At 44.5% G+C, this 26,543-nt stretch overlaps 1 protein-coding gene across 2 annotated transcripts in view; it reads right to left on the bottom strand.

Annotated features, from left to right (window-relative positions):
* Window positions 1–26,543, bottom strand: part of LOC121532223 (protocadherin-15-like) — a 216,720-nt gene that overhangs the window by 132,172 nt on the left and 58,005 nt on the right. For both annotated transcript variants that reach the window (XM_045206129.1, XM_045206161.1), the window contains exons 7-12: window positions 21,626–21,745; window positions 21,226–21,336; window positions 16,221–16,391; window positions 11,395–11,503; window positions 5,998–6,110; window positions 1,507–1,713 (exon numbers count right to left, since the gene is read on the bottom strand). In XM_045206129.1, coding sequence (XP_045062064.1) covers window positions 1,507–1,713; window positions 5,998–6,110; window positions 11,395–11,503; window positions 16,221–16,391; window positions 21,226–21,336; window positions 21,626–21,745 — 831 coding nt within the window. The remainder of the gene's footprint in view (window positions 1–1,506; window positions 1,714–5,997; window positions 6,111–11,394; window positions 11,504–16,220; window positions 16,392–21,225; window positions 21,337–21,625; window positions 21,746–26,543) is intronic.

Below are 26,543 nucleotides of genomic sequence, written 5' to 3'. Positions count from 1 at the left end.
ATAACAATCACCCCAGACACTTAACGTGGTCCTCTGTAGCTCAGCTGGTAGAGCACGGCGCTTGTAACGCCAAGGTAGTGGGTTCGATCCCCGGGACCACCCATACACAAAAAAATAAATGTATGCACGCATGACTGTAAGTCAATTTGGATTAAAGCGTCTGCTAAATGGCATATTATATTATATTATTATATTATTAACAAACGGCTCTGTGTTAGCACAGATCGCCCCCGCTCAGTGAGAAATGACATAGCTTCCATCAGCATGGGGTTTCCCCAAAATAATTCCAAGTCACATGGGCCTGCTCCAGATGGGCATGTGAGAAACAACTCCACTGGTTGTATGGACCGCTGAAGCCAGAATGGTCACAACGAGAGCCATATATCTGGAGTAGATTTGTACATAGAGTATTTACTATAACATCTATACAACAGAGCGACCCTCAATTCTCTGCGTTGTCAATGTACTAGAGCTGGGACGATAAACCCAACATTATCGACACCGACCATACCGATCCCTTATCGCAGGCATTCTGCTGATATCGTTCATTATGATAAGTAGCCTATACTAGAGAAATGTGAAGTTTGAAATGAAATAAGTTTGCTAATATGGGTGATTGTTAATGGGACAATTGATGGCTACAACCATTAAACTAGTACTAGTAGTTTAAAGAATCATAAAATAAAAATGCACATTAATGTTATAAACTTATCGTTCTATTTATCGTTATAGCATCAATTCAGGCTATTTATCGCAATATGGATTTTTGTCCATATCGGCCAGGTCTACGATATAATAAAGCCATCCATGTACTGTGGGAAACCTTCTCCTACATTACTACAAGCTTCTCAGGTTAGAGAAAAATAGATCACTTCAAAAGACTAACCAAGCCGGCTAAAAATAGAAACAACAATCAATCAAAAAAAATGTGAAGCAGAAATCATGCAAATATGACAATTGGATCATTTAAAAAGAGGCGGATTAGTAGAAAAACAGAGAAAGAGAACTTCACACTAGTAATCACGCAGCATTCATGCATTAGCTAATACCTACAGGTTGATCACCTGGGAGGAGCTAAAATAAATTGGAAAAAACTAAAGATGTGATTGGACAACCTTCTCAACCAATGAGAACTGAGAGATGGTGATAAAATGGCTTCAAAACTAAAAAGTAAGGTATGTTTTTTGCTGATTCATTCCTATAGTATCATCTTGAAAGAGCAAACACCTTATTTGCAGCGGACACACTGTATCTAGACTAGATAAACACTTGAATCTACAGTATGTACTGTAACAAGATCAGCTCTCAACCTCTCTGCTCTTGACCTCAACATGATCGCAAACTCTCTCATCAAGATCTACGGCAGTCTTCCGTAGAAAGATTGTGTATGAATGAACAAATTAATAAATGAACGAATGAATGAACAAAGGAATGAATGACTGAATGAATAAACAAATGAACAAATTATTTAATTAATGAAGAGACTGGTCAGCTATGAGTTCTTACCTCCTCAACGTCGTTGTCCAGAACGTTGATCCCCAGAGGGGTGGTGAGGCTGGCGTCGGTGAACACTGTCGTACCCACTGGTGCTGACTCGATGATGAAGCCCTGGTATGTGGTCTCCAGGAAGAATGGTGACTGGTTGTTCTCATCCAGAACCTCGATGTGGAGGTTAGCAAATACAGGCAGGGGGTGGCCGTTGTCCTGCTCTGCCTGGAAAAGATAGAACAGGGTGGCGTTCATTAAGGCACAGTGTAGACTTTTTTTGTAACAGAAAAATCGGTGTTCTTATTGGACACATTCAGGTAGTACGTCCCAGATTCACTTTTTTGAAAAAACATTTTCTCCCTAATTAACATGACCGAGAACTACTCATAAAGTGCATGTAAGCAGCACTGAGGTTTTGCACAAGTAATGCTTGGTTCATGGACTAAACTTTCCAAAGATAGCTGATAAAAACGTGGTTGAATCCAAGGATACAGAAAATAACCAATTGGAATGTCATTCGAGAATACCAAAGGGTGATGCTTATTGCTTAGACATTCTATTCCTTTCTAACAAACACATAAGTAGACTGGAGACTTATTCATTGTAGAGGCCCGTTAGTTTTATTCTCTCCATCAGTTATTTTGATCCAATCTATGGTCAGTCAGTACAGGTGTGTCAATACAGAGTAATGAAACCGCCTTACAATTATTGATCATGACAACAAAGAGAGAGAGGGGTGACTTCTGCACCCCTCGTATAAAAACCACTGACTGGTGACCAAAGGAATGTCTTCATTTCCAACATCAACTAGCTGAATTGGTGACCAAAGGAATGTCTTCATTTCCAACATCAACTAGCTGAATTGGTGACCAAAGGAATGTCTTCATTTCCAACATCAACTAGCTGAATGTTCCAGAAAAGGCCCAGCCTTCAAAGGTGCTGTCAATATCCCTCCTCCTCCATAATTGCCTGTATTCAAAGGCTCCACCAAATCCACTGTCTTCAGTTCCATTCACTGACTGGGCTACTAAACAAAAATACACAACATAAAGAAATGCTAATTTTCCCATGCATCAAAGTGTCTGGCACTACCCTGGGGCCTTGTCACTCACAATTATATAATAATATTATATCATTTCAATGAGCGAACAATATGCCATCTAATTGCACTTTGATATGTATATGCAGGGTAACGACAATCTGACATTAGTAGATCTGACAATAGTAACTTTGTGGATATGTTATAGACTGAAATAAAAGTGATTATATATGGGGGCGGCAGGTAGCCTCAAGGTTAGGTTTGAAGGTTGCTGGTTTGAATACCGGAGCCGACAAGGTGAAAAATCTGTTGCTGTGCCCTTGAGCAAGGCACTTAACCCTAATTGCTCCAGGGGCGCTGTACAATTGTGACCTCCATTCCCTGCGTGTGTCTCCGGGGGAGTTGGGATAGGCAAGAAACACATTTACATTACACACTTGTGTAACAGGACAAATATAAGCCCCCCCTCCCAAAAATTTTTTATATATATATATATATATATATATATATATATATAATTGTTGCACAATCCAGGCTTCGAAAGCTCTTAGAGACATACTCAGAAAGACTCACAGCTGTAATCACTGCCAAAGGTGATTCTCACATGTATTGACTCAGGGGGTTGAATACTTATCTGAGCAATATATATTAGTGTTTTTTTTCATTACTTTTTTACAAATGTTAGAATGTTTCTTCTACTTTGACATTACAGGGTATTTTATTTAGATCGTTGACAAAATATGACAATTAAATCAATTTTAATCCCACTTTGTAACACAACATAATGTGGAAAAAGTCAAGGGTTGTGAATACTTTATGAAGGCACTGTAACTGTATAATTTTGCTGTCAGTTTTGAATAATATGCTGCACGCCCAATCAACCTAAACACTTGTGTTTCTGTGGAATACTAAATATTATTTTCAGTTATATTTTCAATAAAATCTCCAGGTTACTGCATCAAACACCCTCCTCGGCTCTGTGGCCATGTCTTGTGAAAGCTCAACATGGAAGCCAAAGTGTTAAGTGAGTGACAGCATGGTCTCCAATTACTGGCTAGACGAGTTTGTAACTGTGTATATATGAATAGCAACGTCTTGTGTCAAAAGCACTTCACACCTCCCTGGTGGGGAATATCAAGTCGACTGCCCCCCCTACGATCTGAGTCTATGACTGACACCCACAAGCAGCGATCATATCAAACGGAATGAGAACCAATTTTAAACAAACAAAATAGGCAATTATTGAAACTATTTAATCTTAGAAGTGGTCCAGAACCAAATGCATACTCTGCAGCTTAATTCAATTACAGCAGTGGGAGAAAGCGTTGGATGACCGACTCCATATACTCAATTAAGGGTGATTAACATGTATGTCATCATGTCTCAAACCACTCCAATAGTCAATCACATACATGTATCAGTCAAATCCAGTTAAAATATGATAGTCATCATAAAAGTATACGTTTCTGTCCACCAGACAACCAGCTGCTCCCTCCCCTCGATTCTCTGAGACTATTCCTCTCGCATGCATCTGTGTCATACTGTATGTCTATATTTAACGTAGCCGCAGGGCAGTATCTGCTTTATTCGCAGCCTGGCAAGATCCAACTCAATGAAGCCTAGAAGAAACTTTCCAACACCAACAGATGCTTATGGAAAGATAATCGGTTTGTTTTCTATGCCTTAAAAAAAAAAAAAGAGGGAATGAGCTTTCTCCCCGAGAAGGATTAGCACTCTATAACTGTCAGTGGACAGGGCAGACTGGTAAATGGGTTTACTGCTGAGCTGATCTCTCCCCCTCTCAGACTAGAGGGATGGGGGGAGAGGGAAGGGATGGAGAGACGGAGAGGGGAGGGATGGAGAGAGGGAGAGGGGAGGGATGGAGAGAGGGAGGAGGGATGGAGAGAGGGAGGAGGGATGGAGAGAGAGAGGAGGGAGGAGGAGGAGAGAGAGAGGAGGGATGAGAGAGAGAGGGAGGGAGGAGGAGAGAGAGAGGAGGGATGGAGAGAGGGAGGGAGGGAGGAGGAGAGAGAGAGAGGAGGGATGGAGAGAGGGAGGGAGGAGGAGGAGGGTACTGAATCCTGAAGGAGAACATCACTCAAGCACGTTGCTGGTCTTCGATAAAAAGGTGCTATCTAGAACCTAAAATAATTCTTCGGCTGTCCCCATAGGAGAACCCTTTGAAGAACCCTGTTTTGGTTCCAGGTAGAACCCTTTTGGTTCCAAGTAGAACCCTTTTGGGTTCCATCTAGAACCCTTTCCACAGATGGTTGTACCTGAAATCAAAAAGGTTCTATCTGGAACCAAACAAGGTTCTTATGGGGACAGCTGGAGAACCCTTTTTGTGTACTGGTTGTTAGCGCACAGCAGTGTGAGCATGACACTACACAAACACACACACACACACACACACACACACACACACACACACACACACACACACACACACACACACACACACACACACACACACACACACACACAGCATGACACTACACACACACACACACACAGCATGCCACTACACACACACACACACACACACACACACACACAACATGGCACTACACACACACACACACAAACACACACACACACACAGCATGACACTACACACACACACACACACACACACACACACACAGCATAACACTACACACACACACACACACACACACAGCATGACACTACCCCCACACACACACATACACACAGCATGACACTACACACACACACTGCATTAATATCTACATCACACACTAAACACACAGCATTCTAGGTTGAACTGAAGCCCTCTACATACGAACACACAGAGTCATATAATATAACCCACAACTTGCACTGGGCTCTTTCCTCTCTGATCCTGAGTTTGAGACACCTGTAGTACAGAAGTTTCCCCCTGGCCTGATAAAGGACTTTTATCTACATAAGCTCATGTTCATATTCCCCTTTGAGTGTGAGGATCCTTGTAGCATGCAGAAACTTAACGGATCATCGCCCTCTGGAGTTTAAAGCAACAAGCCTCCTGGGCGGTAGTATGTGTGATACCTGACTCATCCTGATGGGGTTTTAGCACCTCTCCCTGCCTGCTAACGCACGCACACACACACGCACACACACACACAAAAATACATGCACACAGACACACACACACAGACACACACACACACACACACATACAGATACACAGACACAGACACACACACACACACACAGACACACACACACACACACACACACAGACAGACACACAGACACAGACACACACACACAGACACACACACACACACACACCCACACACAGACACAGACACAGACACACCTACAACCGGTGCATCGCCAGCCTCTGCCTCTCTCTAGCTGTGATTTATCGGATCATTCCCCCTCTTAATCAGAAGAAAAGACCATGATCCTGTCAAGAAGAGATCCAGTCTATCTACCGCCGGGCTACAGACCTTTGTTCTTATTACCTTGATCACCAAGTCAAATCTATTGTCCAGGTCCCTGATGAGCGGTTTCAGGAGCTGCAGCTCGGCGGTGGTTCGGTTCAGAGAGAAGAAGTCGACGTACGTCTCAGGCTTGCCTAAATCGGGGGACAGGGAAATAAGCAACTGTCACTCTGAAAGTCAGGGGAGAAGATGGAGTCTTTAGGAAAATACTTCTATATACCATTACTTTTAATACATTTTACTGCGCCTGTCATTGCACGTATACATGACTGTAATTATAATGAAAAGTATTAAAAGCTTATTGTCAGTGTATGTCAGAGAATACCAGATTGCTTTCAAATGATCAGGGTAAACAAGGCAGAGGGATTGAAGTGTTTGAACTGCTTCCAGAAAGATGAATCCATCGCTGTCTCTGCCGACAGGTCTCTCTCTCGCTCACCCAGACATCTCTTTATTGGCCTCCCAGAGAGCCGGGGAGCGAGGAGGGGAGCATTCCACATCAGCATGATTCCCTGCAGGGGCTACGGCTGTGCTGCTTCCTGCTCCAGCCCTGCTATAGCCCTGCGTTGCTCATCTCAGCTCACAACAGGTGGCTCTCCACTCCCCTTCGCCACCGCCAGCATAAACGCATCCCATCCTCCCCCACCTCCCACTCATCTCTCCATCGCATACTCCCTCCCTCCCCACCACCACCAGCCTTTTGGCTACTGCTGCTGTGCTGAATCCCCACAACCACCACCCCTCTGCATGGCCAGGCCTGGGAGCTAGCTAACCCCTCTGCAAGCCTGGGAGCTACACTACATGACCAAAAGTATGTGGACACCTGCTCGTCGAACATCTCATTCCAAAATCATGGGCATTAATTATGGAGTTGGTCCCCCCTTTGCTGCTGTAACAGCCTCCACTCTTCTGGGAAGGCTTTCCACTAGATGTTAAAACATTGCTGCGGGGACTTGCTTCCATTCAGCCACAAGAGTATTAGTGAGGTCGGGCACTGATGTTGTCGATTAGGCCTGGCTCACAGTCAGCGTTCCAATTCATCCCAAAGGTGTTCGATGGGGTTGAGGTCAAGCCTCTGTGCAGGCCAGTCAAGTTCTTCCACCCCGATCTCGACAAACCATTTCTGTATGGACCTCACTTTGTGAACGAGGGCATTGTCATGCTGAAACAGGAAAGGGCCTTCCCCAAACTGCTGCCACAAAGTTGGAAGCACAGAATAATCTAGAATGTCATTGTATGCTGTAGCGTTAAGATTTCCCTTCACTGGAACTAAGGGGCCTAGCCCGAAACATGAAAAACAGCCCCAGACCATTATTCCTCCTCCACCAAACTTTACAGTTGGCACTATGCATTGGGGCAGGTAGCGTTCTCCTGGCATCCGCCAAACCCAGATGCGTCCGTCGGACTGCCAGATGGTGAAGCGTGATTCATCACTCCAGAGAACATGTTTTCACTGCTCCAGTGTCCAATGGCGGCGAGCTTTACACCACTCCAGCCGACGCTTAGCATTGCGCATGGTGATCTTAGGCTTGTGTGTGGCTGCTCGGCCATGGAAACCCATTTCATGAAGCTTCCGACGAACAGCTCTTGTGCTGACATTGCTTCCAGAGGCAGTTTGGAACTTGGTACTGAGTGTTTCAACCGAGGACAGACAATTTTTATGTGCTACACATTTCAGCACTCGGCGGTCCCATTCTATGAGCTTGTGTGGTCTACTACTTCGTGGCTGAGCCGTTGTTGCTCCTAGACCTTTCCACTTTCTCCTACAGGTTTCCACTTCACAATAACAGCACTTACAGTTGACCAGAGTAGCTCTAGCAGGGCAGAAATTTGACGAACTGATGGTGCCACGTTGAAAGTCACTGAGCTCTTCAGTAAGGCCATTCTACTGCCAGTGGAGATTGCATGGCTGTGTGCTCGATTTTATACACCTGTCAGCAATGGGTATGGCTGAAATAGCCGAATCCACTAATTTGAAGGGGTGTCCACATACTTTTGTATGTACTGTATAGTGTAACTATCTCCTCTGCATAGCCAGGCCTGGGAGCTAGCTTTCCCCTCTGGTTGGCAAGGCCTGGGAGCTAACTATCCCCTCTGCAGGCCCGGGAGCTAGCTATCCCCTCTGCAGGCCAGGTAGCTAGATATCCCCTCTGCAGGCCCGGGAGCTAGCTATCCCCTCTGCAGGCCAGGGAGCTAGATATCCCCTCTGCAGGCCCGGGAGCTAGCTATCCCCTCTGCAGGCCAGGGAGCTAGATATCCCCTCTGCAGGCCCGGGAGCTAGCTATCCCCTCTGCAGGCCAGGTAGCTAGATATCCCCTCTGCAGGCCCGGGAGCTAGATATCCCCTCTGCAGGCCAGGGAGCTAGCTATCCCTTCTGCAGGCCAGGTAGCTAGATATCCCCTCTGCAGGCCAGGGAGCTAGCTATCCCTTCTGCAGGCCGAATCCACTAATTTGAAGGGGTGTCCACATACTTTTGTATGTACTGTATAGTGTAACTATCCCCTCTGCATAGCCAGGCCTTGGAGCTAGCTTTCCCCTCTGGTTGGCAAGGCCTGGGAGCTAACTATCCCCTCTGCATGGCCAGGGAGCTAGATATCCCCTCTGCATGGCCAGGCCTGGGAGCTAGCTATCGCTTCTGCAGGCATGGGAGCTAGCTATCCCCTCTGCAGGCCCGGGAGCTAGCTATCCCCTCTGCAGGCCCGGGAGCTAGCTATCCCCTCTGCAGGCCAGGGAGCTAGCTATCCCCTCTGCAGGCCCGGGAGCTAGCTATCCCCTCTGCAGGCCAGGTAGCTAGATATCCCCTCTGCAGGCCCGGGAGCTAGATATCCCCTCTGCAGGCCAGGGAGCTAGCTATCCCTTCTGCAGGCCAGGTAGCTAGATATCCCCTCTGCAGGCCAGGGAGCTAGCTATCCCTTCTGCAGGCCGAATCCACTAATTTGAAGGGGTGTCCACATACTTTTGTATGTACTGTATAGTGTAACTATCCCCTCTGCATAGCCAGGCCTTGGAGCTAGCTTTCCCCTCTGGTTGGCAAGGCCTGGGAGCTAACTATCCCCTCTGCATGGCCAGGGAGCTAGATATCCCCTCTGCATGGCCAGGCCTGGGAGCTAGCTATCGCTTCTGCAGGCATGGGAGCTAGCTATCCCCTCTGCAGGCCCGGGAGCTAGCTATCCCCTCTGCAGGCCTGTGAGCTAGCTATCCCCTCTGCAGGCCAGGGAGCTAGATATCCCCTCTGCATGGCCAGGGAGCTAGCTATCCCCTCTGCAGTCCTGGGAGCTAGATATCCCCTCTGCAGGCCAGGGAGCTAGCTATCCCCTCTGCATGGCCAGGGAGCTAGATATCCCCTCTGCATGGCCAGGGAGCTAGATATCCCCTCTGCATGGCCAGGGAGCTAGATATCCCCTCTGCATGGCCAGGCCTGGGAGCTAGATATCCCCTCTGCATGGCCAGGCCAGGGAGCTAGATATCCCCTCTGCATGGCCAGGCCTGGGAGCTAGATATCCCCTCTGCAGGCCAGGGAGCTAGATATCCCCTCTGCATGGCCAGGCCTGGGAGCTAGATATCCCCTCTGCAGGCCAGGGAGCTAGATATCCCCTCTGCATGGCCAGGCCTGGGAGTTAGATATCCCCTCTGCAGGCCAGGGAGCTAGATATCCCCTCTGCATGGCCAGGCCTGGGAGCTAGCTATCCCCTCTGCAGGCCTGTGAGCTAGCTATCCCTTCTGCAGGCCTGTGAGCTAGCTATCCCTTCTGCAGGCCTGGGAGCTAGCTATCCCCACTGCATTTGTGCGGTACAGTGGTGACCGTATATATAGTGCATTCGGAAAGTATTCAGAACCCTTGACTTGTTCCACATTTTGTTACGTTACAGCCTTATTCTAAAATGGATTACATCGTTTTTTTCCCCCTCATCAATCTACACACAATACCCCATAATGACAAAGCAAAAACAGGTTTTTAGAAATGTTAGCAAAAAAAAAAACATTAAAAAAAAATCTTATTTACATAAGTATTCAGACCCTTTACTCAGTACTTTGTTGAAGCACCTTTGGCAGCGATTACAGCCTCGAGTCTTCTTGGGTATGACGCTACAAGCTTGGCACACCTGTATTTGGGGAGTTTATCCCATTCTTCTCTGCAGATCCTCTCAAGCTCTGTCAGGTTGGATGGGGAGCGTCGCTGCAAAGCTATTTTCAGGTCTCTCCAGAGAAGTCTGGGCTCTGGCTGGGCCACTCAAGGACATTCAGAGACTCCTGCGTTGTCTTGGCTGTGTGCTTAGGGTCGTTGTCCTGTTGGAAGGTGAACCTTCGCCCCAGTCTGAGGTCCTGAGCGCTCTGGAGCAGGTTTCATCAAGGATGTCTCTGTATTTTTCTCCGTTCATCTTTCCCTCTATCCTGACTAGTCTCCCAGTCCCTGCCGCTGAAAAACATCCCTACAGCATGATGCTGCCACCATCATGCTTCACTGTAGGGATGGTGCCAGGTTTCCTCCAGATGTGACGCTTGACATTCAGGCCAAAGAGTTCAATCTTGGTTTCATCAGACCAGAGAATCTTGTTTCTCATGGTCTGAGAGTCCTTGATGTGCCTTTTGGCAAACTCCAAGGGGGCTGTCATGTACCTTTTACTGAGGAGTGGCTTCCTTCTGGCCACTGTACCATAAAGGCCTGATTGGTGGAGTGCTGCAGAGATGGTTGTCCTTCTGGAAGGTTCTCCCATCTCCACAGAGGACCTCTGGAGCTCTGTCAGAGTGACCTTCGGGTTCTTGGTCACCTCCCTGACCAAGGCCCTTCTCCCCCGATTGCTCAGTTTGGACGGGTGGCCAGCTCTAGGAAGTCTTGGTGGTTCCAAACTTCTTCCATTTAAGAATGATGGAGGCCACTGTGTTCTTCGGGACCTCCAATGCTGCAGACATGTTTTGGTACCCTTCCCCAGATCTGTGACTCGACACAATCCTGTCTCGGAGCTCTACGGACAATTCCTTCGACCTCATGGCTTGGTTTTTGCTCTGACATGCACGGTCTACTGTGGGACCTAATATAGACAGGTGTGTGCCTTTCCAGATCATGTCCAATCAATTGAATTTACCACAGTTGGACTCCAATCAAGTTGTAGAAACATCTCAAGGATGATCAATGGAAACAGGATGCACCTGAGCTCAATTTCGAGTCTCATAGCAAAGGGTCTGAATACTTATGTAAATAAGGTATTTCTGTTTAGTTTTTTTATACATTTGCAAACATTTCTAAAAACCTGTTTTCGCTTTGTCATTACGGGGTATTGTGTGTAGATTGATGAAGAAAATTGTTTATTTAATCAATTTTAGAATAATGCTGTAACGTTAAAAAAAAAGTAGAAAAAGGGAAGGGGTCTGAATACTTTCCGAATACTGTAGATGACAGCCGAGTTGACAGGGACCTACCAACGAGGATGGAATAGAGGATTCCTGGCCTCTCAGACGGAGGCTGGATGTTCCTGTCCTGGTCCACGGCCTGAATGATGGGCGTCACGTTGACAGGGTTCACTTTGCTCTGAAATGAAAGTCATGTTTCGTTTTATCTGGCTGTCGATACTAAGAAATTAGCCATTTACACAGTGTGGGATGCGGGAGCTTCCATTCTTGCTGTGCTTAAAGGATGGAGAATATAAAGGATGGAGAATGAATGTATGGCGTTGGACACAATCTTCATCAATTAGTTATCTTGGCATTTCACAGCAGCAACAGCAAAATAATTGCAGTGTTTCAGTTGTACCTTTAAACATTATGGGCAAAGCACAAATCATGTAGATTCTGCTGACTTGTTTTGCAGTAAAAGGTTTATTAATTAAACAGTGAATAATCATAAACTGTATGACCTCTTTGTGGGCCTCTTTATCACAGTACCTGTCACAAAAACCAATGACATTTGTTTCCTCCCGGAACAACACTTCTTTATGTAATTTAAGAGGTTGAAACCCCAAGAGAGAGAGAGCGGGAGGAAGGGAGAGAGAGAGCGAAAGAGAGAGAGAGAGAGAGGAAAAGAGGGAGAGACTGAAAAAGAAAGTTTGCAAGAGAGACAGAGAGTTTGTGAAAGAGAGAGACTCCAGAGAGAGAGAACAGGAAGAGAGAAATAACGATAAAGTGAGTAACGGGTCCTCTATTCCAAGTTTCCCCAGCCTAGGAAAGGAGTAAAGATGTGCAGAATTACAAACAACAGGCGGGCCCAGTCTCAGTCCCAGTAAATAAAAGCAGCTCATTTAGAACCCAACTCTACTCAGAGAAACCAGGTGAGCTACAACCAGTGTTAGCTGCCTGGATGCCTCTAAAATAAGGCTCTGGGAAGCTTATCTTTCTGTCTATGTGTGTTTGTGTGTTTGTGTGTGTGTGTGTGTGTGTGTGTGGGGGGTTCACACAGCCCTATGAGTAGTTGTTAAGTGGAGGCAAAAATGGTCACCTACATTTTAGCAGACACTGTTATCCAGCAAGTGCCATGCTCAAGGGAGCATCGACAGATATTTCACCTAGTCGGCTGGGGGATTCGAACCAGCAACCTTTCGGTTACTAGCCCAAAGCACTTAACCGCTAGGCTACCTGCCACCTATCTGCTCCTCGCTGCTCTGTACATCTCCCTCCCTCATCATGGATCATGAGCACCTTTGGCAATGATTTATCTCCGTGGGGCCCATTGTAATCCTCAGCCCCTGCAACTACAATGGCCCCAGTATGACTGCAGTAAATCAAATGACTCTGCGTGGCCCTGTCCTCGGTGGACAGATGAGCTATGATAATACTCCTTCAGTCAGCCCTCATCTCCTGAGGAACTACAGCAGACAAGACTGGTGTCCAGATTACATGTAAATGCATTTATATGAAATAGCGTGAAGGTGATGATGATGATGATGATGATGTGTCCGTGTTTAGTTGAATTGCAGAATGAATCAGCATCATTCAAGGCAAGGGAATATCGATTTTGTGATACATTCAATTATTTAGCCTGTATTTAAAAAGTCTACCATCTTCTCTAGATTGATTTACAAATAATACTACTCAGACTGACTGATACAGATGAATATTTCATGTGACTGAAATACACGACTAGGCATGATGCCAAATGAATGTGTTTCCTTTGATCTGGTTGAAACCATAACTACTCCTTCTCGGCAGACCAGCCAGGGTCCTCCGCTCCGTTCCACATCCGTGGTCCATAATCAATGGTTGACTGAGCGTCAGCTGGGCGTTTTAACGGCTGAACTGGAGGAAGATCGTCTCTTGAGGGACCGGTTGAAGCACGAGAGGATTTTATTACTGTAATTAACGAGGATGGATTCTCTGGAGGAGTGCGATCTGTGATGGTGTAACGTGCGAACGGCAGCCCTTTGGTCCCTCATCTATTCCCACTAACCCACAGTAAGACACACCAATAGACTGCTTTACTCTACACTACTCTACTCAGATGAACCCAACCTTCCATTTTAATGCTGAGCATCTTCCAGATTCCTCTATGATATATGGTGAACACTGACAAGGAACATAAATTAAAAGAATCTGCATCGAGTATAATTGGACAGATTTGCATATCATATCAGCACCTGTGTTCAAAACTGCCAATTACTCGTCTTAGATTTGGAATAATTTGTCTGTTCACATTTTCATTAATAGCTACGTCTCATTCCAACTTTAAATTTCAGCCAGCAAACAAATTATCCAGTGAATTAATTGATTACACTCTCCATTTCATTTCATACACACCAGTCACCAACAAAACAATTATGCTCCACTCAACACCGGGGTACAAGACTTTCAAAGCCTCCTGTGTTGATTGTCAACAGTCACTAGCAGTTGCCTACCCACTGTTCCCGCAGTGCTGAATTTTCTATCTGATATCTCAGCTCTGATGGTATGTTAGATTCTATTAACACTAGCCACAGAGGATGTCCAGAGTGCTGCTGCGTATGGGAGGGGGGTGTAGAATTTACAGACGAAACAGCATTTGAGCCCCACTTCAGCCTTGCTTGGAATGACCTTTTCTGTTATCACTGCAGTGGAGAGGCTCTCTAGCTCTCTGCTATGAAAGAATATAAAGAGGCTGTCAGGAGGGATCCGTTTGTCTTGGGGAAAGCACCTCCACTCTCCTCATGAACATTCTCCCTGCTCCTGGCTCCTGTTCCCTAGAATGTCTCACTATTTCCTGGATCCTCGGCTGAGATATCGTCTTTCAAACTAAGTGTACCGTGAAAGGAGACACAGCAGAGTAATTTTTTTTTGACAAACAGCTAAAGGAGTTTTTAGGATCTGACCTATGACCTGCTCCGCTGTATCCCTCTCCTCCACCCCTCTAATCACAAGCTTCGTTTCACAGGTGGCACTGTTTTTATCTGCTGCCAGGTACCTGAGCGGTACTGAGCCTCAATAAATAAGTTGAAGCATTATTTAAATGTTTCGTCGAGCACCGGCGGAGGAGAAATGAGAGGCGTATCAAAGAGATAACGGGGGAGCTGCCTGACAGGAAGGATTTCTGAGAGACACAAGGACTATAACAGTACATCATTACACATGTGAAACTGAACTAGCCCCCTGAGTGATGGGATTGATGGGGAAGGCATTTTCGTCATGAAGACCTGATAAGAGGTTATGCTGTCTTCGCCACGGCATACATAATCAGAAATCACCTAATGTCGCCCGTCACAGCACTCGTAAAATGTGTCCTTGACTTTAGGGTCCTGTTACCTTGTTCTGTCACTTGGCTGCAGAGTGTGGAGGGATCTCAATGTAAGCAAATGTAGTTTTAGTACACTGTGTTTGGTGTGGCTCTAGAACACCACCTCCTTCTGATGGACACAGTTTGACCTTCTGTAACCCTTTCTTAGGACATAGTGTAATGTTAGCAAAAAAAATGCTATTTATTACTTTTCAGCAAAAACGCTGCTTGATAGTGTCAATGGAATAGACCTACAATAGAGTTGGCCAATAGCAGTACTACTCAAGGTCTTTGTTTTTGTGGAATCTGGGATTCAATCGTCGGGTGCATTCAAGTCACAGGAGTGATAATAATTATATTTTTCTAGATTTCTAGAACTTAAGCGCCAAGACAATGTAATGTTGTCGCCTGGAAAAAAAAAAATTCCTAGTGTCTGCCGGGTTCTGTGAGTATCCATTTTACATTTGGATTAGTAACAATTTAAATAAATCGGTGCTTCCACTCAAGGTACGAGAGTTCAAAGTGTAAAACTAATTACCTGTGAATAATCTGTCTTGTAATTCTAGCATTTCCATGCTTCCCTGACTCTGCCTTTTACTTCTGCTAGACTCTGATCAAGAGAGATTGCCTACAGGGCCCTGCCTAGATCAGTGAACAAAAATCAATGGAGCTGACAAGGAGATCATGCTGATAGTCATTCTACATGAAAACACACGTGTCACACTGTTGGGAGTCTAAATCTAATCTCGCCTAAATTACTTCCACACGCGCCAGAGGAGGCTGGTGGGAGGAACTATAAGAGGACGGGCTCATTGGAATGGCTGGAATGGAATTAATGGAACATTCCAACCATTACAATGAGCCTGTCCTCCTATAGCTCCTCCCACCAGCCTCCTCTGATACACATCCTCTCATACTTTCAACAGTTCAACATGCTTCCTCCAATCATAAGAAGTGTCTGGAATCTGTATAGAACACTACAATGTGTTCACAACAACAAACCACCACTGCTAGTGAACACAAATCTAACTCTGGGTTGGGAAGCCCTGTGGGTGGTGGGGTCGGAGGGGACATTTTTGTCTTATTCGGTCTTGTCGCTTGTTTTTTTGTCACAAAAAAAAAAAAGAATAGCACATCATTCTCATCAGATGAATTTTCATCTTCATCCTAGTTATGCATGACCAATAAATGTAATATATCACTACCCATAAATAGCATAAATCTAATCTATCACTATCATAAATCTAATAGCACTCTGTATTTAAAGCCATAATCTTTGAAATGATCTTAAAAACACAGAAATCACACTGAACCAGTCTTGTGTTTAATACTAATGTGAATGCAGCCATGCTGTTGACGTAGACTACTCCTGAGGCTACTATGCAAAACAGAGGCCAGAGAAGCCAAGCTGTGTCTCAGCTAGCAGCAACCTCTCTCCCTAGCACTGTGAGGAGTGTGCTGCTTCTCAAGCAGCCCTGTTTAAATGGAGCGACATGTAAAAGGCTTCTTCTCAGCAGGGGGTCTGAAGCTCAGGATTCTGGAGCCGGGGCTGGTGTGCGGTAACACTTACTGGGTCAGTGAGCTCCAGGATGTGGGCCCGGTAGGTGAGGGGGCTGCAGTCACGTGTGTTGTCGACCAGAGAGCAGGGTAGGAACATAGGACCCAGGTCATCCCCGTCCAGCACGTCTACGGTCAGGGTGGTGGTGGCGGTGCGTCGTTCGTTGGGGTACGGGGCGCGGTCCTACAGGGGGAGACGACAGGGGTGGATGTGGTAAACTGAGGATTTAAATAATATTTTTGTATGTTCTTCCACAGCTATTCTATCTTAAGTGCAACTTCCTTTCTGTCTTTTCAATAACATTCACGTTTTCTAAAACATTCTGTACTGTATTCATTTGAGGCTGGAAAGCTTGTATTGAAAATAGTAAAACAAAATGTATCTGTTTATTCAAGTGTTCCAGTATCAAAATACATTGTAAAACATTTTGCTAAAATTCTGGTAATATGAATGACATATTTGGTGAACGTTCCATTCCAGATGAAGACCTTGACGTCATTTAATGCATTATTCCTATATGTACTTCCTCTTACCATTATTGCCTTGGAAATGTAGTACTTGTATTTTATTTAAAAAAATAACAGATTTTCTTTTCTTATTATTTTTCAAAAGGACATGCAACAATAATTTTACACAACAAAAAGGTATTTTTTCATTTACAAAGTGTTACAAAGTTTTCCTTCAAGGTTTTCTTAGTGCTACAGCCTACCCTATTTAAAAACCACATTGTACAGTCCTGTACTCATGTAAGTGCCCCAATGTTAGGTTTGTCCATCGGTTTCCCCAGACAGACTCATTTCTTTACAGTAATGTAATGTTAAACCAAAGTTTCTTTGGAATTTACGGTAACATAATGTACTTTTTTTTTGACTGTAACTTACTGGCAAGTAACGTTTCTATACGTTTTTTACAGTATAGAATAAGCTGCCTCAGTATTTGCAGCAATAGGTATTCATCCCCCTTGGCGTTTTTCCTACTTTGTTGCATTACAACCTGTAATTTAAATTGATTTTTATTTGGATTTCATGTAATGGACATACACAAAATAGTCCAAATTAGTGAAGTGAAATAGGACCATACTGAGTGTGAAGGGAAGCTTCTGAGTCCAGCGGGTCTGACAATTTCTGGATTTTTATTTGGATTTCATGTAATGGACATACACAAAAGAGTCCAAATAAGTGAAGTGAAATGTAAAAAATTACTTGTTTCAAACAATTCTAAAAAATAAATAACAGAAAAGTGGTGTGAGCATATGTATTCACCCCCCTTGCTATGAGGCCCCTAAATAAGATCTGGTGCAACCAATTACCTTCAGAAGTCACATAATTAGTTAAATAAAGTCCACCTGTTTGCAATCTACAGTGGGGAAAAAAGTATTTAGTCAGCCACCAATTGTGCAAGTTCTCCCACTTAAAAAGATGAGAGAGGCCTGTAATTTTTTTTTTTTATCCAGAAAATCACATTGTAGGATTTTTTATGAATTTATTTGCAAATTATGGTGGAAAATAAGTATTTGGTCAATAACAAAAGTTTCTCAATACTTTGTTATATACTCTTTGTTGGCAATGACACAGGTCAAACGTTTTCTGTAAGTCTTCACAAGGTTTTCACACACTGTTGCTGGTATTTTGGCCCATTCCTCCATGCAGATCTCCTCTAGAGCAGTGATGTTTTGGGGCTGTCGCTGGGCAACACGGACTTTCAACTCCCTCCAAAGATTTTCTATGGGGTTGAGATCTGGAGACTGGCTAGGCCACTCCAGGACCTTGAAATGCTTCTTACGAAGCCACTCCTTCGTTGCCCGGGCGGTGTGTTTGGGATCATTGTCATGCTGAAAGACCCAGCCACGTTTCATCTTCAATGCCCTTGCTGATGGAAGGAGGTTTTCAATCAAAATCTTACGATACATGGCCCCATTCATTCTTTCCTTTACACGGATCAGTCGTCCTGGTCCCTTTTTAGAAAAACAGCCCAAAAGCATGATGTTTCCACCCCCATGCTTCACAGTAGGTATGGTGTTCTTTGGATGCAACTCAGCATTCTTTGTCCTCCAAACACGACGAGTTGTGTTTTTACCAAAAAGTTCTATTTTGGTTTCATCTGATCATATGACATTCTCCCAATCCTCTTCTGGATCATCCAAATGCACTCTAGCAAACTTCAGACGGGCCTGGACATGTACTGGCTTAAGCAGGGGGACACGTCTGGCACTGCAGGATTTAAGTCCCTGGCGGCGTAGTGTGTTACTGATGGTAGGCTTTGTTACTTTGGTCCCAGCTCTCTGCAGGTCATTCACTAGGTCCCCCCATGTGGTTCTGGGATTTTTGCTCACCGTTCTTGTGATCATTTTGACCCCACGGGGTGAGATCTTGCGTGGAGCCCCAGATCGAGGGAGATTATCAGTGGTCTTGTATGTCTTCCATTTCCTAATAATTGCTCCCACAGTTGATTTCTTCAAACCAAGCTGCTTACCAATTGCAGATTCAGTCTTCCCAGCCTGGTGCAGGTCTACAATTTTGTTTCTGGTGTCATTGAGAATTTCTTTTTTCGCAATGTGTCTGTCATAGTTGACGTGTACCTATGATGAAAATTACAGGCCTCTCTCATCTTTTTAAGTAGGAGAACTTGCACAATTGGTGGCTGACTAAATAATTTTTTTCCCCACTGTAAGTGTCACACCATGAAGACCAAGGAGCGTTGTGGAGAAGTACAGATCAGGGTTGGGTTATAAAGAAAATATCCGAAACTTTGAACATCCCACGGAGCACCATTAAATCCATTATTAAAAAATGGAAAGAATATGGCACTACAACAAACCTGCCAAGAGAGGGCCGCCCACCAAAACTCACGGACCAGGCAAGGAGGGCATTAATCAGAGAGGCAACAAAGACACCAAAGATAACCCTGAAGGAGCTGCAAAGCTGCAAATTCTTGAGGGAAACCTGTTTCAGTCTTCCAGAGATGTGAGACTGGGACGGAGGTTCACCTTCCAGCAGGAAAATGACCATAAGCATATTGCTAAAGCAACACTTGAGTGGTTTAAGGGTAAACATTTAAATGTATTGGAATGGCCTAGTCAAAGCCCAGACCTCAAACCAATTGAGAATCTGTGATATGACTTAAAGATTGCTGTACACCAGCGGAACCATCCAACTTGAAGGAGCTGGAGCAGTTTTGCCTTGAAGAATGGGCAGGAATCTCTGTGGCTAGATGTGCCAATCTTATAGAGACATACCCCAAGAGACTTGCAGCTGTAATTGCTGCAAAAGGTGGCTCTACAAAGTATTGACTTTGTGTGGGGTGAATAGTTATGCACGCTCAAGTTTTCTGTTTTTCGTCTTATTTTTTGTTTGTTTCACACACACACAAAAAAAATGCATCTTCAAAGTGGTAAGCATGTTGTGCAAATCAAATGATACGAACCCCCCAAAAAATCAATTTTAATTCCAGGTTGTAAGGCAACAAAATAGGAAAAATGCCAAGGGGGGTGAATACTTTCGCAAGCCACTGTACATGACCAAAAGTATGTGGACACCTGTTCGTCGAACATCTCATTCCAAAATCATGGGCATTAATATGGAGTTGGTCCCCCATTTGCTGCTATAACAGCCTCCACTCTTCTGGGAAGGCTTTCCACTAGATGTTGGAACATTACTGCGGGGACTTGCTTCCATTCAGCCACAAGAGCATTAGTGGGGCACTGATGTTGGGCAATTAGGCCTGGCTCGCAATTGGTGTTCCAATTCATCCCAAAGGTGTTCGATGGGGTTGAGGTCAGGGCTCTGTGTAGACCAGTCAAGTTCTTCCACACCGATCTCGACAAACCATTTCTGTATGGACCTCGCTTTGCGCACGGAGGCATTGTCATGCTGAAACAGGAAAGGGCCTTCCCCAATGTTGCCACAAAGTTGGAAGCACAGAATCGTCTAGAATGTCATTGTATGCTGTAGCGTTAAGATTTCCCTTCACTGGAACTAAGGGGCCTAGCCCAAACCATGACAGCCCCAGACCATTATTCCTCCTCCACCAAAATGTACAGTTAGTATTATACATTGGGGCAGGTAGCGTTCCCCTGGGATTCACCAAACCCAGAATTGTCCGTCGGACTGCCAGATGGTGAAGCGTGATTCATCACTCCAGAGAACGCGTTTCCACTGCTCCAGAGTCCAATCGTGGCAAGTTTTACACCACTCCAGCCGACGTTTGGTATTGCACATGGTAATCTTAGGCTTGTGTGCGGCTGCTCGGCCATGGAAACCCATTTCATGAAGCTCCCGACTAACAGTTATTGTGCTGACGTTGCTTCCAGAGGCAGTTTGGACCCAGTAGTGAGTGTTGCAACCAAGGACAGACTATTTTTATCCGCTATGCGCTTTAGCACTCAGCGATCCCGTTCTGTGAGCTTGTGTGACCTAACATTTCGCGGCTGAGACGTTTTTGCTCCTAGACTTTTCCACTTCACAATAACAGCACTTCCAGTTGACCGGGGCAGTTCTAGCAGGGCAGAAATTTGACAAACTGATTTGTTGGGAAGGTGGCATCCTATGACGGTGCCACGTTGAAAGTCATTGAACTCTTCAGTAAGGCCATTCTACTGCCAATGTTTGTCTATGGAGATTGCATGGCGGTGTGATCGATTTTATACACCTGTCAGCAACGGCTGTGGCTGAAATAGCCAGATCCAGTAATTTGAAGGGGTGTCCACTTACTTTTGTATGTATAGTGTATCTTTAGGAGCTGATCCATTGTGAGTATTGTGAAATAATTCTTATGTTAAGGTAAGATTTGAAAATAGAAAGCTGATCTGCGAGCAGCGTGCCTTACTTTTGACCCTTTCAGTACCGTCCCATGCTCCAATGACACACTCCAATGAACGTTCTCTCTGTGTGGTGTTTTGGGAAACGCATGTTACCTCTTCGGCCGTTGTTGTAACGATGCGTCATTAAAACCCTCTTAAGCCCAAGTTCCATCTCTATCGGGAAACCATACATACCAAAAGACCGACAGACAGACTTACATTGGCCTGGATGAGGACCAGGTAGCGGGTGATTTCCTCATAGTTGAGCCTCTCCCTCAGGACCACCGAGCCAGAGAGGGTGAGAGGGATGTCAAACGTCCTGTTGGCTGTCTGTGACACAAAGAGATACAGTACACTGGGTTAAGAGTGCACTCTACTTAGGAAAGCTCTCCCCATGAGAAATTAATTGTCTGCCAGAGCGGGTGCAGAGATCTCAGGTGTAGAAATTGCCTCAACAGGACGTGTGTGGCCTTGTGACTCCTACTTAGTGACATGAGTAAAAACATAATTCTCTCATATCTCTATCAATCTTTTTGGGCTGTGAAGTGTGATTGCCATCAGTCATGGCTTTAAAGAGAATCAGATTGGATGTGTCAGTAAGTGTTGACATGTGACGTACCGGGTCAGTTGGGTTGTATTGGATGATGTATTCGATCTGTCCGTTAGGGCCGTCATCAATGTCCCTGGCTCCATTATTCCCAGTGAAGCCGGAGAAGATGGTGGTGCCAACTGGGGTCAACTGTAAGACAACATTATTACGATGTAATAACAGTGCTAACGATTCAAACTATGAAAATAATTCGCCACACACTTGAATCGTATGCAAGTGTCTGTTTTTCATGTGCTAAGCCTTCGGTCAACAACAACCTTCATCAGAACACTAATGATCCAACACTAATGATCCAACACCAATGATTCTGAATGTGACATACAGTCACGGCTAAACCAACATGCTGCAGGGCTCCAGATTGCGACCATTTAGTCGCATTTTGTGACCCTTTGACTTGGCAGTGCTAATTTGATATTTAATTGGTCGCATCCTTGCAATTTGCAAAACTTAAAACTTCTTATTTTTGGGGCGGCTAAAACCATGATCCAATCAAACAATACACCTTAAGTAAAGTGCTTTGATTTCTGCCATGAAAGTGCCTTCACCTCACAGTGTCTTTGAGATGCGGAGCGAGGCGCACGATTGGCCATTTGCGGTGAGTGCTAGTAGCCTACCAATGGGACGTTTTTAGGACATTCCTGTTAGATTCATCAATTACAGGGCTACCTATCAGCAATATATACAGTTAGCGATCTAGCTAGTGTGTTTTGAGTTCCTCAGGTGGTGAATTAGCACCAAATTAATATGTAGGCAAAGGGTTCTCAATAGAGCAAAAGAATAATACAAATCTGGAGCCCTATCTTGACAGAAAAATATAGCAACAATAGCCTAAATATCAACCCAAAATTCATGCAATCACTGATTTATGTTTTATCACATCAAAATATTTGAAGCTCTTGCTTCTCATGTTTGATGAAAAAACGTATTTATTTAATTACACCATAGTCACCCCGAAGTCTATTTTTCTCAATAAAGCACTGTGAATCACTTTATAACAATATTACTAATTTGTTCTATTGCGTTACGCTGCAACAAAATGTTTTGGTTCAACCAAATCATATGGTCTGGTGCTACCAGGGGAAAACGTTAGTCTGGAGCCATGTGTTAGTTTGCTTACAGACATGCATATTGCAGTGAAAACAGCAGGGGCGCAACTTTCACTGGGGAAGGGGGTGACATTCTGAAATTGTATTTTCGTCCCCCAGTTTTATCACTGGTATGTGATACAAAACTAGGCATCGGTGTGCTTTTGTACCATGCGGACGCCTCCGAGCGGTCGGGTAGGCTGTTTGGAGTGTTTATCCGACTGGATAAAATAATAATAATATATATATATATATATAATACATTATGTCCCCCCCACTTCTAAAACCAAAGTTGCGCCCCTGGAAAACAGTATTAGGTTTCGCAAATACATAATCCCTGCAGTATTCTGAGCTACAGGTAAGTGACAAAATAAAGGAAACACCAACAAAAAGTGTCTTAATAGGGTGTTGGGCTACCCTGAGCCGCCAGAACAGCTTCAATGAGCCATGGCATAGATTCTACAAGTGTCTGGAACTCTATTGGAGGTATGCGACACCATTCTTCTACAAGAAATTCCATCATTTGGTGTTTTGTTGATGGCGGTGGAAAACGCTGTCAGGTGCCGCTCAAGAATCTTCCATAAGTGTTCAATTAGACTGACTCAGGGGACTGACTCAGGGGACTCGTATATGTTGAGTCAGGGTGTGTATATTCATTGTGGTAATGTTCTATGTTGTTTTTTCTATGTTTAGATCTAGTATTTATAGATCTATGTTGGCCTGGGTGGTTCCCAATCAGAGGCAGCTGTTGCTCGTTGTCTCTGATTGGGGACCATACTTAGGTAGCCTATTGGCACTAGTGGGTTGTGGGATCTTGTTCCGTGTAAGGTATGTTGTGTTGTGCTGCCTTGGACTTCACGTTTCGTTTCGTTTGTTATTTTGTCGTGGTGTTTAATATTTAATAAACATGAATGCATATCACGCTGCGCCTTGGTCCGTCCCATTCGTCAACGATCGTGACACACACACACACACACACACACCCTATTAAACCCCCTATGCTCCTTTGAGACCCCTCTTTCAAAGTCACTGTGATCTCTTCTTCTAGCCATGGTAGCCAAAACAATGGGCATTTTTATATATGACCCTAAGCATGATGGGATGTTAATTGCTTAATTAACTCCGGAACCCCACCTGTGTGGAAGCACCTGCTTTCAATATACTTTCTATCCCTTATTTACTCAAGTGTTTCCTTTATTTTGGCAGTTAACTAACTCAGCCAATCACCAACACAGCCTTGTTCTTTGTCTTTTGAGAGGGGCTAGTGATTCACAGCACTAGAATGTTTCCTTTCAGTTGTCATACCTGAGCCCCACAGTGGACCTCTATCTGCTCTCATACCTGAGCCCCACAGTGGACCTCTATCTGCTGTCATACCTGAGCCCCACAGTGGACATATATCAGTTGTCATACCTGAGCCCCACAGTGGACATATATCAGTTGTCATACCTGAGCCCCACAGTGGACATATATCAGTCATACCTGAGCCCCACAATGGACCTCTATCAGCTGTGAGAAGAGTAGGTAATAGTCTAGCATCTGTTGGCAGCACTGAGGAAACATGGGTAATTTGGCTCCTCCGCTACTCTGATATCTGACAAGACTTTTCAGGAACACAAAAAGATGTCAGAGACAAGAGGAAGACAGGAGACTACTGATCTCAGCTATGGTTTGACTGGTACTGATTTGTTTTTATATAATATCTCTGAATAGGCGAAATCTAATACAAACCCATAGCAGGGGCCACAGAGGTCATTTCTAAAGAGATGCTGTAATGAAAGTAGAGGCAGGATTTCATGTTTCCCATGTGCAAATAGAAAATCTCCTCTGTCGTCTTCACCAGAATAGGAAAAGCCATACACCCCATCCATTCGTCAGTGTTGTTAGCCAAAAAACAATAACATAGCATGCATTATTTAGGAGCTAACAACTTGTGAGTCTATATTAAATGGTGAATCGTGGTGTCTGTCCTCATTGGGATGCAAGGCTCTCCCCCCGCCTCCCCACCACAGACACACCTCTGGGAGCACATCAACCCTCCACGTCCCTCAGTCTGCACATCAGCGCCTCGATGATAAACATTGCGTAGCAGACTGAATGCATGAAGGCTGTCATAATGAATTAATTAATGTAGGACAAAGAAGTGTAGAGTGCCTTTAATAACCAAGATATGACAAGGGAGATATCTAATAATAACAGGGGGTTGAGCAGATTGCTATATGTCATAGTAGTAGATTTATTGAGATATACAAGGAGAGGCCCAAAATTCTCCCCATATGAGATAAACAAGGTCTTGTAAGGTTAAGGCATATCTAAAGCTGTCTGCAGATCTGAAGACTAGTATGTGCCTGATTAACAAGTGTGAGGGATTCAGCTCTTGAAGATGTAGTTAATGGCATTTATAAACAGTGTCAAGGTCTGACAAAAGCATACTGCTGGAACACATTCAAATAATCACGTCTTCAGCGCAAGAAACAATTTCATTGGTTTAATTTTTTCTCTCCGCTTCGACAGCTCTGTAGGTACTACTAGAAGCTCCAAGTTGACTGATGGACAGGGGATTGCATTCTGGATCTCTGTGTCAAACTCTGTAGAGCAGAATACTGAAAGCAACCATGCCCAACTGTTTGAGAACAGCAGCTTCTGCAGGGGCGGTCTGCTACTCTGCAAGGCTGCTTGCTAATGAGCTAAATCGACTAGGATGACACTCAGGGGAACCTCTTTCAATTATGGGAAAGCTGCAAAATCACCATGTCACTATTTTGGACCGTGGTGGGACACCAGCCACTCTATGCCCTTCTATGCCCTTCTATGCCCTTCTATGCCCTTCTATGGCCTTCTATGGCCTTCTATGGCCTTCTGTGCTCTTCTATGCCCTTCTATGGCCTTCTATGCCCTTCTATGCCCTTCTATGGCCTTCTATGGCCTTCTATGGCCTTCTATGGCCTTCTATGCCCTTCTATGGCCTTCTATGCCCTTCTATGCCCTTCTATGCCCTTCTATGGCCTTCTATGCCCTTCTATGGCCTTCTATGGCCTTCTATGCCCTTCTATGCCCTTCTATGGCCTTCTATGGCCTTCTATGGCCTTCTATGGCCTTCTATGCCCTTCTGTGCCCTTCTATGCCCAGAGCACATGGAGAATGTACAGATGTAGGAACTTAATTTGATCACCCTATTGCAGGAGAACTTTCCTGCAATGCAGGACATTTTAAACGTGTAATGTATTTGAGGTTTTAAAAGGCTTCTGAAGTTTGTAATTTCCACTTTGAAATTTCATACTTGATTTTTCCTCACGATAAATGGATCAACTCCCACACACATGTCCATTAATTACAATCAACATAATAATTCACATTTCCTGTTGCTGCAGGAGCAAACTGGGTCAAATTAAGATCCTACACCTGTACTGTTAAACCACATAGAGACCCATGGAGGTCCCACTGGGGGTCCCACTGTTAACCCTTTACACTCGTGTGAATTGGCCTATGTGGAAAGGGCTTAATTGAAATGTTTCTTACAGAAGAAATAATCATGCACAACCATGGTAGCAATTTAAAGGGAACAGTTTGGAGATAATTGGAAAAGTATTAACCCAAAGGTGAGTACACAACAGTACACAACAGTTCACCAGACACAAGACTGAATCCAAACATTACACTGTTGATTTTATGTGAATTTTACAATTACTGTACTCTTTGCCGCATTTGTTGATAACAAAATCTGAAAATATTCTGGATACATTCAGTAACATGATAAGACTATTCCTGGAAAATGTGGGGTAGGTGCAACATAAGACAAAAAAAATGACAAGGGTTTGAGACACAGGACTAACTGGTGTCTC

The sequence above is a fragment of the Coregonus clupeaformis genome, chromosome 1, assembly GCF_020615455.1.
Source record: "Coregonus clupeaformis isolate EN_2021a chromosome 1, ASM2061545v1, whole genome shotgun sequence".
NCBI lineage: Eukaryota > Metazoa > Chordata > Actinopteri > Salmoniformes > Salmonidae > Coregonus > Coregonus clupeaformis.
Note: the sequence above shows the minus strand (reverse complement) of the source record. Positions and strands in the feature narration are given on the sequence as shown.